This window comes from Trachemys scripta, chromosome 5 (assembly GCF_013100865.1).
Source record: "Trachemys scripta elegans isolate TJP31775 chromosome 5, CAS_Tse_1.0, whole genome shotgun sequence".
In the NCBI taxonomy this organism is placed as follows: domain Eukaryota; kingdom Metazoa; phylum Chordata; order Testudines; family Emydidae; genus Trachemys; species Trachemys scripta.
In genome coordinates, this window is record NC_048302.1 from 135,140,595 (window position 1) to 135,159,177 (window position 18,583).

The 18,583-nt window shown below is 50.3% G+C and overlaps 1 protein-coding gene across 4 annotated transcripts in view; it reads left to right on the plus strand.

Moving 5' to 3' along the window:
* Positions 1 to 18,583, plus strand: part of RAB11FIP5 (RAB11 family interacting protein 5) — a 112,291-nt gene that overhangs the window by 81,617 nt on the left and 12,091 nt on the right. The window contains exons 4-5 of one of the 4 annotated variants that reach the window (XM_034770834.1): positions 10,282 to 10,300; positions 10,549 to 10,745. The exons of 1 other annotated variant lie outside the window; for it this stretch is intronic. In XM_034770834.1, the coding sequence (XP_034626725.1) occupies positions 10,282 to 10,300; positions 10,549 to 10,605 (76 nt within the window). In that variant the 3' untranslated portion in view covers positions 10,606 to 10,745. Of the gene's footprint in view, positions 1 to 10,281; positions 10,301 to 10,548; positions 13,252 to 18,583 lie in introns of those variants that run through there. 2 more of the 4 variants (XM_034770831.1, XM_034770832.1) reach the window with 2 other exon arrangements.

Genomic DNA, 18,583 nt, shown 5'->3' on the forward strand with positions numbered 1-18,583 from the left:
GCCTGTTAGGTGCCTGGAACTGTTTACTGTTGTACTGCAGGAGGGCCCAAGGGCCCCAATCCGATTGGGGGGGGGTACAGTGCCCAGCCCAGTCAGAGAGGCTCTTGCCTCAAAGAGCCCGCGATCTGGATGGAAGTGACTCAGTGAGTGATTTGTTTGAGTAGCAGCCGTGTTGGTCTGTATCCGTAAAAAGAACAGGAGTACTTGTGGCACCTTAGAGACTAACAAATTTATTTGAGCATAAGCTTTCGTGGGCTACAGCCCACTTCATCGGATGCATAGAATGGAACATATAAGAAGAGTGTGTGTATATATACATACAGAGAAGATGCCATACCAGCTCTAAGAGGCTAATTAATTAAGATGACCTGTTGTCAGCAGGAAAAAAACTTTTGTAGTGATAATCAAGATGGTCAATTACAGACAGTTGACAAGAGGTGTGAGGATAGTTATCATAAGGAAAAAGCTTCAAGTAGTGTAATGCCTCAAGAAGAACAGGAGTACTTGTGGCACCTTAGAGACTAACAAATTTATTAGAGCATAAGCTTTCGTGGACTACAGCCCACTTCTTCGGAAAGCTTATGCTCTAATAAATTTGTTAGTCTCTAAGGTGCCACAAGTACTCCTGTTCTTCTTTTTGCGGATACAGACTAACACGGCTGTTACTCTGAAACTTGTAATGCCTCAGCCATTCCCAGTCTCTGTTCAAGTCAGAGTTAATGGTATCTAATTTGCAAATCAATTCAAGCTCAGCAGTTTCTCGTTAGTCTGTTTTTGAAGCTTTTCTGTTGCAAAATTGCCACCTTCAGGTCTGTTACTGAGTGACCAGACAGGTTAAAGTGTTCTCCTACTGGGTTTTGAATGTTATGGTTCCTGATGTCAGATTTGTGTCCGTTTATTCTTTTGCGTAGAGACTGTCCGGTTTGGCCAATGTACATGGCAGAGGGGCAGTGAGTGAGTGTGGCAAACAAGGACAAGTGAACGGCAACAGGAAGGTGTGTTAGGTAAGCGGGCCGTGTGTGTGGTTTGCAGAGTTTTGTAACACAGCCAAATGAGGAACTAGTGTTGCTAGACCTTGCTGGCCCCATCTCAGTTTGACACTTAAATAATTTCCGGTGTTGTCATGCTTCAGGATCTAAAATCATGAGCCACCAAAATATTAGGGTCTTACAGAACCTTCTAGGAAAAGCGTGTGGTGAAAGGGACTGTGCTGTCATGTCTCTCTTTCCTCTTGGGTTTAAAGGGGAAATCTGGAAAAGCCTCCACTATGTCCAGCCAGGTATGTCCCCATGGTCCAATCCCTTTCAAAGTATATTGATTTCCAGTGGCAAGGACAGGGATTTTGCATGCTGAAGAGCCCAGTATGAAGGGTGTACCAAAGAATGGCCATACTAGGTCAGACCAAAGGTCCATCAAGCCCAGTATCCTGTCCTCTGACACTGGTCAATGGCAGGTGCTGCAAAGGGAATGAACAGACAGATTATCATCTAATGATCCATCCCCTGTCGCCCAATCCCAGCTTCTGGCAAACAGAGGCTAGGGACACCATCCCTGCCCATCCTGGCTAATAGCCATTGATGGACCTATCTTCCATGAATCTATTTAGCTCCCTAATGAACCCCGTTATAGTATTGGCCTTCACAACACTCAACAAGGAGTTCCAGAGGTTGACAGTGCGTTGTGTGAAAAAATACTTTCTTGTGTTTGTTTTAAACTGCTACCTATTAATTGCATTTGGTGGCCCCTTGTTCCTGTATTATGAGAAGGAGTAAATAACACTTCCTTATTTACTTTCTCTATACCACTCATGATTTTATAGACCTCTATCATATCCCCCTTAGTTGCCTCTTTTCCTAGCTGAAAAGTCCCAGTCTTATTAATCTCTCCTCATACAGAAGCCATTCTATACCCCTAATCATTTTTGTTGCCCTTTTCTGAACCTTTTCCAATTCCAATATCTCTTTTTTGAGATGGGGCGACCACATCTGCACGCAGTATTCAAGGTGTGGGCGTACCATGGATTTATATAGAGGCAATATGATATTTTCTGTCTTATTATCTATCCCTTTCTTGATGATTCCCAACATTCTGTTTGCTTTTTTGACTGCCGCTGCACATTGAGTGGATGATTTCGGAGAACTTTCCACAATGACTCCAAGATCTTTCTTGAGTGGTAACAGCTTATTTAGACCCCATAATTGTATATGTATAGTTAGAATTATGTTTTCCAATGTGCATTACTTTGCATTTATCAACATTAAATTTCATTTGCCATTTTGTTGCCCAGTCACCCAGTTTTGTGAGATCCTTTTGTAGCTCTTTGCAGTCTGCCTGAGACTTAAATATCTTGAGTAGTTTTGTATCATCTGCAAATTTTGCCGCCTCACTGTTTACCCCAATTTCACATTTGAGTTCCTTCAGAACTCGTGGGTGAATACCATCAGGTCCTGGAGACTTATTACTGTTTAGTTTATCAATTTGTTCCAAAACTTCCTCTAAAGACACCTCAATTTGGGACAGTTCCTCAGATCTGTCAGCCAAATGAATGGCTGAGGTTTGGGAATCTCCCTCATATCCTCAACAGTGAAGACTGATGCAAAGAATTCATTTAGTTTCTCTGCAATGGCCTTATCATCTTTGAGTGCCCCTTTAGCATCTCGATTGTCCAGTGGCCCCACTGGTTGTTAGCAGGCTTCCTGCTTCTGATGTATTTAAAAAAAAAATTGCTACTACTTTTGGAGTCTTTGGCTAGCTGTTCTTCAAATTCTTTTTTGGTCTTTCTAATTCTATTTTTAGAGTTCATGCTCTTTTGTATTTTCCCCATTAGGATTCATCTTCCACTTTTTAAAGGATGCCTTTTTGCCTCTCACTGCTTCTTTTACTTTGTTGTTTAACCACGGTGGCTTTTTTTTGGTTCTCTTACTATGTTTTTTAAATTGGGGGATACATTTAAATTGAGCCTTTATTATGGTGTCGTTAAAAAGTTTCTACGCAGCTTGCAGGGATTTTACTTTTGGTACTGTACCTTTGAGTTTCTTTTTCACTAACCTCCTCATTTTTGTATAGCTCCCCTTTCTGAAATTAAATTCTACAGTGTTGGGCCACTGTGGAGTTTTCCCCACCACAGGGATGTTCATAATATAATTAAATTTGTCAGTACAGACGGTCCCTGTGTTATGCAAACCTGACTTACGCAAATCCGCAGTTATGGAAAAAGTTCCGTAGGCTAGAAAGGTTTTGTTTTTGTTTTTGTTTTTTTGCGTAATGGTCGGGTATATGTTCCCGACTTACGCAAAATTCAAGTTACGCAAGGCATTCCGGAACGGAACGCTTGCGTAAGTCGCGAGCGTCCGTATTACCAAGCAAACCAGCTATATTCACCTCTTGGACCTGATCCTGTGCTCCACTTAGGACTAAATCAAGAATTGCCTCTCCTCTTGTGGGTTCCAGGACCAGCTGCTCCAAGAAACCATCATTTAAGGTGTCAAGAAACTTTATCTCAGCATCTCTTCCTGAGGTGACATGTACCCAGTCAATATGGGGATAGTTGAAATCCCCCATTATTATTATTGAGTTTTTTATTTTAATAGCCTCTCTAATCTCCCTGAGCATTTCAGAGTCACTAACACCATCCTGGTCAGGTGGTCTGTAGTATAGCCCTACTGCTATATTCTTATTTTTCAAGCATGAAATTACTATCCATAGAGATTCTGTAGTCACAATTTAGTTCATTTAAGATTTTTACTTCATTTGATTCTACGCTGGTAGGCAGAAGCCAGGCTCTCAAGAATCGTGTCAGTTTCATGCTGGTGGAGCTGGGTGCAGCAGTGGAGGCAGGCATGGGAACTGATCGCAGGGGTGGACCATCCGAATAATGGAGACAGGAGGTGGGGATAGAGTACTGTAGCCCTAGAAGGGGTCACTTCTCCTTTTCAGCATCCAGAACTTAATATGAAAGCGCCTCCAAGCAGTGTCTATGGATAGCACTGTAACAGAAAATTCAACTCCCACTGAATATTTACAGCCCTCTGTTCTTCAGAACTCTCTACAAACATTCATTTACTAGTCCCCAGCAGCCCTGTGGGATAGTCAAGTATTATCACAGTGTTATACATGGGAAATGTGGGGCACGGAGTGGCTAAGTGACATGGACAAGACCCCAGGGGTCACTGGTGTCAGAGCGAGGGTTAGAACTTGGGCATTCCTGGCTCCCAGCTCTTTGATCAGACGTCTGGCTGCACAGCGCTCCGAAATGCATGGGCCATACTCAAACTCCCAGCCAGGAGAGGGAAGCAGGGGGCCAGCTGCCAGCAAGGGAGAGAAATGGAATGTATGTGGGAGAGGTGAGGAGATTGACAAAAGCGAAAGCAAGATCAAGTCCGTTAAACTCCTCCAGATGTAAAAGCAGTGGAGGCAATCACTGGAAATGTTGTGCATCGGAGGCGTGGTGCCAGAGAAGTCCTAGAACCTTCCCCAGAGAATGGGAATGTGGGGTGTCAGGCTCTGCAGAGCAGGGTGGGAGTGTAGCTCTGATCCTAATACATCAAACGTCACCGATGTTTTCAGGACCGCTCCTTGACCTCAGAATTACAGTGAAGAAGGGTGATTTTTTGTTTTGTTTTAAATTAAAGTGGGAGTTTACGTTCCATTGAGGCAATGCAGAGCACGCTCGCCCCCTAGTGTAAAGTGTCTTTATTTCAGAGGAGTAAAACAGAAGCAGAAATTCTGCTTTCTGGAGGATTTCTAAAGACTGTGACCATTTCTAAAAAGCTTGTACCTTGGACTAGAGAACACCCAGGAGAGGTGACAGCTGCCCCTGCTGATCACAGACACTGCAGGCGAAGGGAGTGCCAAGTATTTGGGTGTCTGACGCGTGTCTGATCTCCAGTAGAATATGTGTGTGTGTAACCCCCTTTGAATGCCAGGGGGTTCTGTGTGTATCTCGAAGGGAGTAAATACAGTTGGTCCCAGGGCCGTCCTTACCCATACGCAAAGTACGCAGCTGCGTAGGGCACCAGGAAATTTGGGGCACCAAATTTCCTGGTGCCCTGCGCAGCTGTGTGCTGCTCCAGCTCTTGCTCCGGCTGTGCCCCAGGGCCCCCGCCCCTGTTCCAACCAACCTCTTCCCTGCCCTGCCCCAGCCCCACCCCCACTCCCCTGAGGAGTCCAGAAGCGGTCAGGCTCCCTGCACTCACCGGTAAGTGGAGTGACCCAACCCCAGCCTGCTCCGCTCTCCTGGCTCCCAGCCGCGCCGCCGGCGAGTGCTGGGGGGCGGTTCCCCCCTCCCCCCAAGCCTGGGAGCCAGGGGAGCAGAGCAGGCCGGGGCTGGGTCACTCCACTTCCAGCAGGAAGTGGTCAGCCCCCCATCCCCCACGGAGTCCTGGGGCCGGGCCCCACACAGCCCCCCCGCCCCGTGCGGGGGCTGGATAGGGCACCAGAATAGCTAGGGACGGCCCTGCCAGATCCTGCAGAAATGTGACATTTCAGTATTCCTAAATCTGTTGAAATTGGCTTTGCTTTTTTTTCTCTAGTACCGCCACTCTCCCACCCCGACCCCCTAAGCCTCTTAGGCCACAGCTAATGCTGTTCTGGAGTGGATCCCGTCATAGCTATATCGCTGAGAGCTGGAAGGATGCCCAGGGTGCTGGGGACAGTTCAGTCTTATTTGCAGGGTGGGAAGGATTTTGGCTTTAGCGCTAAAGTCTGGTGTGGCCACGCGTAAGGTGACTAGGAGGCTGAGCAGTGGCTGGCAGATCCTTCTTGGAAGGGTGTACATGGATATGCTTCCAGTAACTCCTGTTCTTCCAGCAGAAATCTAGTTCTCACAATCCACAGAGAGAAACGTACACGTTTTTGTAGCTAATGACAGAGGGTTGCACACTTTGCTGCTCATGTTGACCAAGCTCTCTGCCTTGTTCAACCTTTTAAGTGCAAATGTAGGTTGGGGTGGAGGTGTGGCTGGCCAGAGTGTGAGGGGCCTGGCTGGGGACTGGGGCCAAGAGCCCAGGAGGGCAGGGTAGCGGCATTGGGGGCGGGTGAGGGTCTATTTCGGAGCCACCTGGCTGGAATGGGGAGGAGGGCCTTGTGTTGGCTATACAGCTCAGCCTACAGTCTAGTCAGCTGCTGCCTGTGATGTGTAGATAGCGGCAAGAGGGCGCCAGAGAGCTTCCTCTGCCGGCATCACAAAAGGGGCAGTTTATGGGTTAATTTCGGGCTCTTTTAGTTTCTGCCGAAATCAGCAGGGGTCTGCCTGGTGCTCCCTTGAACGTTCTCCGACGTTCTACCATCGCTCGGATGCGGTTTTCTGAAGTTGTCGTGTTACAGATGTACGAATGGAGAAATGCCATCAAGGTGAGCGTAGGGCCTCGCTTTGCTTGGCCCCCAAAAATACCGAAACCAATTCAGAGCTAGCACTGCAGGTGCCATGCTGCGTACCCTGGGCCAGGTCTTGCTGGTGTATTTAGCCATGGAGAATTGTAGAGCTGGAAGGTCAAGAGAAAAATCCAGATGTCCCTGAGCGAAGGTGGATTGGAGGCAGGAATTGCAGCACTAGAAACGGTTAAACAAACATGACAGTAGCTCTGTGGGCGGAGGGGATGGGTTTGTGGTTAAAGCCATGGCCCCAGAACTCTGGAGACGAGTTCTCTTCTTGGCCTTTCCACAGACTTTCTGTGGGATATCCCTGGGCCTCCACCACTTGGTTCCTTGTGAGGTCACTTACTCTGTGCCAAGGGGAGGTAAAATGGTCCCAAATCCGAAGTCTCTACTCACACCCTGGTGGTGTTTTTACATTTGCTGTGCACAGATGTGAATGGCAACACAAGGTGCCAGGCAGTGGGGAATTTGGGTCATCTGTCCGAGTTTCCCGCCTGTAAAGCAGGGGTGATGAGAGTGATGCTTTCCTACTGCACAGCAGTGTTATGAGCATAAACCTGTTAGGCATTTGCATGTTTCAGTACCGAGTGCCACTGAAAAGCTTGTGAATAATTCAATAAAACGTCTCTCTCGTGTAATGCCATTGTCGTCCATGGAATTACACAGAGATGGCCCATTATATGCTTCCTGTAGCAGCACTCTGTCTTCCACCCAAGGTCGATTAATGCTCGATCTGTGAAAGATGGTTGCAGTGGACCCTGGAACAATACAGAATGTGCCCAAAGTTTGGTTTCAGTGTCAAGTTTGTGTTGGGCCACATTCATCAATCTTAGTGAAGGTTCACAGGCTGGGACTGCCTTATGGTTTGGGGCACAAACCACATGTGTGAAATTCAGAGGCTTTATCTGTCCCAGTGAGTCCTTTGTTTCATTGTAAAGAAATCTGGTCTTGATTTTCAACACTGCACCTGGATCGCTTTCTGTTCTTTCGGATTAAATAGTAAGTGATTTGCGGGGAGGTTGCTGACAGTGGAAGGCTCATCGGAGTTTCACCAGAACTGCATTTCTTTGAGTGCTCTCATTGGCTAGTGTGGCTCTTAGCTGGAGCTGCCGTTAGGAGGAGGAATAGACGGATTTTCCTCCATCAGCAGAATGGGATGGGGCTGTGTAAAAAGGAATTCATGTTACACTCCTGTTCCAGGGACACAGACAACTTGAAATCCAGTCCACTATGCAAAAGAAACATAATGTCAGGCACTGCATTTCCCCCCCAAATTCTGCCCCTTGCCTCAAAATGAAATTTTTTTCCTTAAAAAAAACCCAAACAAACAAAAAAGTTTCTCTTCCGATCATTGTAGGACAAATCCACAAACAGCAGGTGAAACTGACTAGCCAGAGCAGGGGGTTGGACTAGATGACCTCTTGAGGTCCCTTCCAACCCTGATATTCTATGATTCTTTAAGTTGCCTTTGCTGCGTTCCCCCCAGAGCAGCTCTGCTGAGGTTTTTGAGGCCAGCCTTTTGGCCTTTGCTACTGCTTTCCCCCATTCCATCTAAGCTCTGGTTTTCAAAACATGCATCCATGCTGCGTTTGTTTCTTACTCTGGAAATCTCCCGGTGTACCTTGCACAGCCTGGCTTTGGGCAACAACCTGGCAGTACCAGCTCGGCCTAGAGGCATGCGATGACTGAAATTTACTAAGGAAGCGAGCTCAGTTTACAGCCTTCATGGAGAAGTTTATAAATCACAAAAAAAGGGAGCAGGGGAAGAGAATTTCGATGGGGAATTTGTTTTAAAATACCTCAGTGGCATGAGAAGTCAAGTGGCAATCCCTCCTCAGTGACCACTTTATCTTAGAACTGCTCAAGCAAGAAGAGGGTGCTGTGGGAGGCACCAGATTTGCCAAGAGCCCAGCATTTGTGGTTTCTTCTCTCTAACAAGGGCTGGTGGCTGAAAGCAGAGCAGGTAGCTACGTGTTTTCTCCTTGGCTCAGAGATTAGCGATGCCATTGGCTCCTGTAAGGGCACCGGCCCGAAGACCCTGAATTGGGTCTTATGAGGAGAACATAACGCCCAAAGGTCTGCAAGAATCAGGGCCCAGGTGTGCTGAAGCAGAGACCCTGCCACCATCTTCAATTCGTTTGTACAAAGTGAGTGTGCCAAGCAATAGGAAGGAGGCTGGGAAGACAGCGGGATGACCACCCGATTATGTGGCTGGGGATGGGCACAGTGTTAAGTACCAGATCACTGATCCCTCTAAAAAATGATCTTTTTGGAAAGTCCTCATTGACCCAGCCCCTGAGCTCCTGCTCCAAACAAGTGACCGTGACGACTTATGATTTTTATACTATTTGTTTGGTTCCCCTGGTCTTTATAGTCTCCCCCCAACCATCCCGCTACTGGCTGTCAGGAGACAGAGGTGGATCCTTACAGGAGCCAGAGGGCAAACACCCCACGGATTGGCTGTAGGGCATATGATCTGAAGTCTGGGGAAGGGAAGATGCCACCAGTGTGTTGGTTACCTCCCTGTTCTAACAGCTCAGAGTCTGGAGCTGCTGGGAGGGTGCTGTCCCCCTGGTGCAGCTGGAAATGGGGGGCTGTTGGGATAAATGTGCCCCCAAACCCCTAGCCTCTAGGGAGTACGGGGCAAGGGGATTCAGCTATCCCTTGTGCTTCTCACTGCTGAGTCTTGGAGGAAAGGGTTTGAGGGGAAGGATTGCCTTGTGGTTGAAACACTGGCTTGAGTGGGAATTCCTGGCTGCACCAGGGACTCCCGTGTGACCTCATGCAAGTCTGTTAAGTTCTGTGTCTCAGCCCAGGGGTAATCCTACTGACCTGCTGCCTGGGGCCTCATGCGGCTCCACTCCAGAGGTTTGTGAAATGGGTTGAGTTGAGCTGGCAATGCTCCATAAAGGAGGAGGATGATAGCCTCTGACCCATTGTAAAGGTGGGGAAGGATCTGCATCTCCATTGGTACAGCCAGGGAAATTGAGCCGCCGGGGTGGCGGGGGGGAGGTGTTAATGGCCTGTTTCTTGGTGGTACTGAGATCCCTGCAGCTTCCTATTGAGTGGGACAAGGGATAGCTCAGCGCCTCGGAGACACGGAACAGGAGTGGCTTGCCCAAACATCACACAGGGAACCAGCGGCAGAGGTAGGAACAGAACCCAGGTCTCCTGACTCCCAGCCCAGTGCCCTGGCCACACGCTGCCCCCTGCTGTTCATCGTTTGTTTTCTCTTCAGCTATAACTGCAGTTCCTGTGCTGACTTCAGTATTCAGGGGGTTCTGTGGGAGGAGGGGAGAGGGAGGATTTTGAGAGCCTCTCTCTGCTGACCTGATGTGAAACCAAGCAAACGACCAGACTCTGGAGTAAGTCACTCTGGGCTTGGGCTCGCAACCCTGACTCACGTGAGTCAGCCTTACTCATTCCAGGAGCCCTCCTGAATTCAGTGGGACTACTCAAGTGAGAAAGGGACTACTACTCACATGGGTAGAATTGGAAAATTGGCATCCAGTACAAGTTATCAATCAATGAACAGGGAGTTTGGGCCACGGGCGTTGGATTGGGGCCCCTCTCCAGTTCTGCATCCCTCCAAGGTCATTAGTTACCCCTGTGGTTCAGAGCTTTAGGAATTCCATATGTTGTAAAGAAACTGAGCGGGGGGGGAAGGGGGTTACGAGAGCTGCCTTGAAACAAGGGTATCCCTTTCCTTCATACCAGCGCATGCACTGTCCATGCATCTCTGTCTTAATCATTGCTCTGCTTAACAGGAAGGAATGTGTGATCCCTGCAGCACTGCACAGCTTTGACCATAAGTGTTTTTGTGGGGTGGGGGGGTGGGGTGGGGTGAATATACTTAAGCGCTGTCATAGTATTAACCAGGAGGACTATTTTGTCTTCCCTCCACAGCCTGGAAGTGTCTCCTAAGGTAGAAACCAGCTCAGATGCACCTTCTCACTTTTCCCCTTGCTCCCCTGTCCAGTGTCCTCCTGCTGGTACAGTCCATCCTGCTCGCATGCAAAGCACTAACCTTTTAACTGCTACTGAAGAAAGCCAGTTTGGGTGCCTGTCCCCTACCAACCCATTCCTCCACTCCCTCCACAGCAACCCTTTCTTTGAGGACCTCCTTGCTGACCAGGTACTAAACTCTCCTTCCCCTACTCACTTTTTCTCTAGTTTCCACTCTGGGTCGCAAGCTACCAAAGAGGTCGTTGGGCACCTTTATTCCTCTGAGGATTACAGTCCCTCTGCCTCCATAGGACTTAACAAACCACAGCAGGAGTCTTCAACCCAAAGCGCTGGCGCCCCTATTCCAGAAGCCACTCCCACACCCCAAGGACTCCGCCCTCCTCGAGAACAGACTCCTGTTGCTCCTCCCGTCTGTGACTGGGATGACACCTTTGATGCCTTTGCAACGAGTAGACTCAAACCAGAAATTCGGGAGGAAAGCCTTTTGGCTTCTGTAGTTATGGAGGGCCTGGCCTACGTCGATGATCCGAGTCCAACAGAAAGCCCAGCTGAACTGGCTCAGGAAAACAAGACTGAGATAGCTAAGACTGAGCCACAAGCTGCTGATGAAGTGTCTCTAGGCCCCGGGTCCTGGGAAGATGTAACGCTCTTAAAAGGAATGGAGGAAAACTTACTGAAGACAGCGCAGGAAGCTACGCTGAGAGAAGATGGTGTGTTGAGTCATTTGCCTTTAAGCTCTCTGTTGGAGAGTGAGAAAACTAGCACCTCTCCACCTTGGTCAGCCTGGTCTGCAGTGGGAGCTTCGGGGAAGGAGGAGGATGTAGCAGCATTGACTACTCAAAATAGTGCCAGAGCGAAATGGGCCCCAGAAACGGTGCACGTATTAAAACCGACTGTAGCATACAATGAGGAGGAGCCCAGTAGTGCAGGGGAAGATGAATGGACGACCACAGGCACAGAAACAATTGGCGGTCTATCGGAAAGCGACCGAACCGTCGCCGAGAAGGAACACGAGGTTGAAGAGAGCAGGTTCAGGCCATGTCCACCTTCCGATGACGGCATCTTCGAAGAGGAAAGCAGCCCTGTGAGTGCCCCAGGCTTATTGACCAAAAGCAATTTAGTCTTGGAGAAACCCAGTGAGGCACTTCCTGGGAATAACGCTGTCCCAACATCGTTGGTGTCAAAAGTGGAGGCAGCGGAGAAGCCGCCAGCTGTAGTCGACGTCAGTGATGGTCAGAATTCTAGTAACACAGAGGGGATGATTGATATAAAGCCACTCGGAGGTGGGCTTCAGATATGTGCACAACTGGAGGCAGATGAAGCCAGCATGAAACTAGGTTCTGACTTTCACGAGAGACATGTTCCCTCCGCTGTATGGACTGAGACCCCAGAGAGAGAGGAGGAGAACAGCGAGGCAGCTGGTTTGGAGATGACCATGGGGGCACCGCCGCCAAAGCCTCGGAGATGGTTCACACCTGGGGATTTCAGAGAGGAAGGTGATGAGGCCAATTTGGAGACGCAGAGGAGCCAGCAAGACAACGAATCTCAGCGTGAAAATGAGGAGGGCCCAGAGGTGGAAATTCACCCGCAATATACCCATGTAAGCCGAGAGAACGGTTCCCCAGTGGCTGTCAGCCCACCTGCGTTGGGAGCAGCGATAATTGAAGCAAAAGCGAGATCTGTCCCTTCGGTCGCTGGAGATGCTGATTCCGCCACAGAGGACTGGGTGGCTAATTTGAAGGCAAAAGCTAATGAGTTCGCAGAACGGGACGCCTCTTCTGGGGAAAACCTGCTAGAGATAAATGAGGAGACTGGAGCTGAGCAGTTCGAGACTTGCCCTTCGAAATTCTCACTAGACAGATTAGGCCTGTCAGATGCTGAAGACGACGCAAACAAATTGGAAACGGTAAAGCCAGGCTTCCCTCCCCAGTCACAAGAGCTCACCGAGCGACGCTCCGGCGCCGGGTGGGGCTTGTCGGAGACTGCACCGGCGTTCCCAGAGAGGAACGAGATACTCCCTGAGCAGCTGATTCCTTCAAAGCCCGATACTCCCAGAGATCCGGAATCCAGCCGATCGCTGCCGTTCTGCATGGCTGTGGAGGAGCAGTGGCCAGCTACGCACTACCCGAGCCCCAGCCCAGCTAGCCAGCTTGAAAGGTCAGATCTGCAAGAGCATCCCTCGCGGCCAAGGCGTAAATCGGGGCAGGGAGCTAACCAGGGCCATCCTAGCAAAACACCAGCCCAGCCCGCTGAACGGGAGCCTCAAGCCCCAGAAGCGTTAGTGAGCCCGACCAGGGCGTCGGAGCAGGGTAGCGATTCAGCCGACAGGCCCGAGCCATTGTCGAGTCAGCGGTTTAGCTGGTCAGCAGATCGAGTGATAGACTTCAAAAAGGCTGACTTCTGGAGGCCAGTGAGCGGGGAGGAGGGCAGAGAGCAGGATGACATTTCAACCCTGGGCAACCCTTTCAGCCCCCGAGTCAGCCCCTCTTCCCCAAACAATCCCTTTGTGGAAAAGCCACCAGACGTGCTCCCGATTCGGGCCACGTCACCCGAAAGGCCTGGTCAGGGAGGCTTAAACTTCAAAGACCTTCATGAGGAAGCTGCTCCACATGGCTTCCAGCCTGCTAAGCTCCCAGGGAACCAGCTAGTTGAACTTCCTCTCTTGCATGGCAACCAACCCTTGGCCTTCTCCACACCTTCCCTTGTGGCTGCAACTAACCCCCAGCAGTTCAATTTCCCTTCCCCCATCGTGTGCCCTACAACGGGTGGGGTGCCTGCGGTGACCAGCCGGGCAGCAGCCCAGTCCTCCTGCCCTTTGCTGCAGACCGGTGGCATGAAAGTCTCAACGCTCACGGTTTTGCCCAAGGAGACACAGCCGGCTGAGAAGCCCTCTTTCCATCAGACAAGCAGGTGAGCACTCCGGGGGAGGCGAAGGGTGTGTCCTTGAGTGGAAAATAGCCCCCTTCCTCCCTTCCACTGTTGGGCCTTTAGGTAGCACCTGCAGATAGGGCGTCCATTGGCCAAAGTTGTCAAGTAATTCGTGCAGCAAAGGAAACTGCCTAACCCTGCCGTTGTTCTCCCGCCCCGTCCCCCAGATCTTTACCCGCTTCCAGACTGAAGCGTGCTAATCCCATTTTCAAATAAAACCCTGTAGGCCCCCAAGAGTTCCATTGGATTGGCTTAAATCCTCAGCTCTATCGGACCGGAATTGGGAGTCTCCGTGGTCGTCCTGGGCTTGCTCAGAGCTCGTGGTGCAAATGTTCCCCAGATTTGCCCCGGTTGAAAATTGAGCCCCCGCAGAACTGTGAAGGCTGTTGGCGCTCAATGTATTGCACTAACTTCAGCTCCCCACAAACTTTCCCTTGCCCTCCATGCACTGCTCTTGCAAAATATGTACCTTCTTATATGTGTGCGGCAAGGGGGAGTCCCCAAACTTCTGCCCATTAATGCTCTCATGAAACGCTTCATGGCATGTTGGCAGCTGTTTCTTCCTCATTCATTCAGCTTTGGTTTCTTTTTTTTTTTTTTGTAGTGGCCTTCAGGTACTAAAATTCTCTTCTCTCCATAGCTAAAGCATAACTGCAGCCGAGACCAGCCTCTTCTGAGGAATCCTGGTGATAGACAGGCGAACAGACTTTGGCCCTGAAATATTTGGGGTGTGGGGACTATTGAGAGAAGGTTTAGTCCAGTCCTAACCACTGGTCAGAGTTTTGTAACGTGTAGAGACCGAGGGAGATTCTGGGGGAGGTAGAGGTGTGTTCTGTGACTGATCCGGTTTTCCCGGCGCACCTTTGTGCAGCCTGACTGGGAGAAGAAGGGAACGTTATAGGGATCTGTGTCTACTCATAGCACATGAATTCTGCTCCCAGGTTTGAGGTGCCTATTGATTTCAGAGTGAACTGTGAGGACCCATCTGAGAGCTGTCTTAGGCCCTGATGGATCGTCTTTACTTCTGCTACACCCGGGAAAACATAATTCTAACGGGCTAGTAGGGATTTCAACAGCCCGAGAATCCCTTTCCAGCTCATGAGGGGGTGAGGTAGAATTCCCTTTTCCTTTTAGGCCCTGTACTGTAGTCCTTTCACATGCAAAGCTCTCCTTGACTTCAGTGGGAGGTCTGCATGCTACATGACCTCACGATCAGTCCATTATTTTTCCATTTAATGGCTCCACGTTGGCCAGAGCCTTGGATCGTGCTGTCTTTAACTGAATTATTCATCCTCTAACAGGTAAACCGGCTCAAAACCTGCAGGTAAAAAAATCATTGTGTACAGATAAGTGCTACTGTGCTTCATGGAAAGAGATGTGTCCTGCAAATCCAATGCTAGGCAACAGGCAGTGTGTGGTCCAGACTCTTTGTGTACAATACACGCTGATTGGTTAGCCGCCATCTTCAAACTGACTGTATAGACAGTCCAGGGCAGGTCTCATCTGTGGGAAGAAGGATGGGTTTCTGGTTGAGGCCCAGGACTGGGATCCGGGAGATCTGGATTCTGTTCTCACCTCTACCACCGATTCCTTCAATAGTGTGAAGCTGGGCAAGTCACTTAACCTCCAGATGCTTCAGTTTCTCCATTTGTAAAATGGGATACTTGCCTCATGGAGCTGTTGTGAGGCTTAACTCATTAATATTTGTAAAGTTCTTTGAGCTCCCCGGGTGAACGAGGCTGTACAAGGACACATGACGTGACAAAGGAGGATCTTCAAATCTAGAGCAGGAGTGAAAGATTTATTTGGGAAACAAGTGACACATCCAGCAGATAGAGAAACATAGGGCTGGTGCCTGGGGTGGCTGTTCCTGGGGGGGCACAGGGGGGCCGGAAATCATAGAGGAAGGGCTGGCTCTGGTGGAAAGAACTTTTCACTAGATTTCTGCTCTCAGGCAGCGTGGCGACTTGTGTACCGCCCCATGGATAGACAGAGCAGGTCTCAGCCAGTCACAGCTGGAGTGGTGTCAGTAGGAATGGAAGAGAGACATTTGGCTTAGGTCTGTAACTTGGACTCTGCAGGCCCTTCTGCGTCGGAGCCAGGAGAGTGGGAGGGTGTGGAGCGGGCAGGAGGGGGTGATCGAAGCCGCCTGGAGGTTCTGCTCAGACGCCAGTTTGGAAGGGTGAATCAAAGATCGAGGCAGAAAATTCTGAGGAAGGCTCCACTGAGCTGAGCAGAGGCAGCTCGCCTCTCTGGGGCCAATTCCGTCACCGTCCTGCAGCCAGGGTGGGCTCTTGTCATTAAACCAGTGTGGCTGGGGTGAGGCAGGACGTGGGGAGTCGCATGCCGGAGAGGCCGCCTGTGCAGGGACTCCCTGTTCCTCTGCTCAGCGAGGACTTGCAGCTGGGGGCAGTGGATGTACAACTGGAATGCATCCACAGGCCATTCCCTGCTGTGGAGTAGGGGCACGGGAGACGTGGAGGCTACTCCAGCCGTGAAGGTGGAGTTGCAGCCATGGAACAGGCCTGGGTAGGAAAACATTCCTACCACCCCCACCTCCTGCCCCTGGAGAAACTCCCCCGTTTGCAGCAACTTGACTTCGGTAAGATGCTGAGTAAGTATGTGTGGGACTATTGTAGGGTGGCACAAGCATGTGCAGGAACGGGGACTGGAGAACGGTCCTCGGCAGACTTCCCCAACTACTTTCCATTAGTCCAGCCTCCGAGTGCCAGGACCAGGATGTCTGCACCTTCCCCTTCCTCACCGTCATGACAGCGATTCCAGCACTCGGTGTTTTGCTTGCCAGGTGGTGGCGGTTGGTCACAGTAGCAACACTAGACCTTTCAGCTGTCCCACTCTGCTTTACCATTCCACCTACGCAAACAGAAACGGATGCAAACCGGACAGGTGGACAGCCGGTGAAGCGGGGAGATAAGCACTTTGGTATTTGCTAAAACTGCTTCCAGGTCAGTTCACGCAAGGAAAACCAAGATGGTGCAGGAGAAGATCTTCTGCCCAGAACAGCCTTGTTCGCTGTTCATGGTGACTGCAACAAACCCAGGCCTGGTTTCAAATAGGTTCAGAGATTTTAAAAATATTGTTAGCTGATCTGACCTCCTGCGTAACACGGGCCATAAAATTTCACCCAGTAACTCTTGTATATAGACTGGCTCATGATAGAACCAGGCTGATATGCAACTTACTAACTTGTAGGCAAAAATGTCCTACTCTGGATTTAATTTTCAGCCGCTGCTTAAGTCCGTCTTCCCTCAGTTACTGATCTAATTGCCTGTAAATTTGAGGTTTATATGAATTTGCCTGGAAGTTTGCACCCTAGATCTTAAACCCCAGAGCTAATTTTACGCTCCCATAAAGCACTGGTAATGGAGCTGAGTCAGAAAATAGCTTCTCCCGTGTCATTGCAGGTCAACTGCACCCAGTGTTCAGAAAACTCAAATGGGAGCGGCATTTCTCACAATACCTTTGATCTATCCGCTCCTTGGAGTGGCACAATATTGCTGAAAGGGAACCTAATTGGTGACGCCAGCAGATTGTGGGGCTAGATCTGGGTTTTACTTAGGATTATCTGCCCAAAAAAGTTGTTAATGCAGAGTTTACTTCCCCAGCACGACTTTGTGTCTCAGCAGAACATGGAGGGTGGCTAAACTTAAACCTCTGCAAACCAGGAAACACAAATGGTCTCCCCTGCAATGCCACAACCGTATCTCCAGGGCCAGCCCTACCCATACGCAAATGGGGCACCAAATTTCCTGGTGCCCTGCTCAGCTGTATGCTGCTCCAGTCCCTGCTCCGCCTCTTCCCCATGACCCCAGCCCTTGTCCACCCCAGCCACGCCTCTTCCCCCCCCTGCTCTGCCCCATCCCCACCCCCCCTCCACCCCTTCCCCAAAGCCCCTGCCCTGCCCCAGCCCTGCTTCTTCCCGCCCCTGCTCAGCCCCAGCTGCACCCCCACTCCAGCCAGCCTTTCCCCTGAGGACTGCAGCAGGGGTTGGGCTCCCAGCACTCACCGGCGGCAGTAAGTAGAGCAACCCGGCCCCAGCCTGCTCTGCTCCCCTGGCTCCCAGCCGCGCTGCCGGCGAGTGCTGTAGGGCGGTTCCTCCCAGCCCCCCAACTTAAGCCTGGGAGCCAAGGGAGCAGAGCAGGCTGGGGCTGGGTCACTTCACTTCCCGCAGGAAGTGGCCAGCCTCCCCCCCACACACACCTGCAGAGGCCTGGGGCCCCACACAGCTCCCCCCATGGGGGCAGCAGGGGGGGGGCTGCGTAGGGCACCGAAATGGCTCGGGACAGCCCTGTGTAGCTGCTCCGTCCCTTGGAGCTGCCAGCACCATGTGAACCGCATTAACCATCTGGGGAAAAAAAACTTGTAAGGAGCGTTGAGTGATCATGCTAAGTATTCTTCTCCACTTCCCTGGCATGGTACATCTTCAAAGCGTGTTAGAGATGAACTGGAACGACACCTAGGGAATCCATTTGACTTTGGTGCTCTTGGCTCTCAGGCCTGTTCTCAGACTCCTCTGGACTTTAGATGATAGCGATGTTAAAACTCCTGGATTGCCAAGTAATTGTCTAGAAATACCTGGGACTGTGAGTGCATTGTCTTGGCGTCTCACTGAGAGCTGCAGCTTTCCCGTAGGAAATCTCCCCTGACCTGGTATGTGGCCCAGGAAGCGTCACTCAGTAGATGAGGCAGGAGAAGCTGTAGTGAAGACTGACAACCAGGCCATTGCTCCATTGTTGTTAATCTTAAACTGCTGTGAAATTCACGAAAACTGACCCTTTCAGGAGCCTCCAGGTGCTTATCAACTGAAATGTAAACTCCATGATACCTCTGTGATGGAGGTCATTAGGAATCCAGTCTGTCAGGGAAACTGAGGCACAGATAATTGTCTGAAATCGCATGACGAGTCAGTAGACAGAGCTGGGATTAGAACTGGAGACAGCTGATGTGCGGTAACCACTAGACCACACTCTCCCTGTTGCTGGTATAACAAATGCCGCTTACCAACAGTATGGCGCTGCCACCCTGGAAAGCCGCGCAGGGACCATCCTGCTCATCTAGTCTGACTGTACCACACAAGCCAGAGAACCTCAGCCACTGCTTTCACTTTGAGCTAGGGTGAATGTTCTAGAAAGACCTCCAGCCTTGACTTAGACTCCAAGCGGTGGAGAACCCACCGCCTCCTGAGGTAAGTTGTTCCAATGGTTAATTACCCTCAGCGCTAAGTGTATAAAAACTCAGCAGTTTAACATATCAGCTGCCTCTTACATGTGCCAAATGCTTCTGCCATTAATCT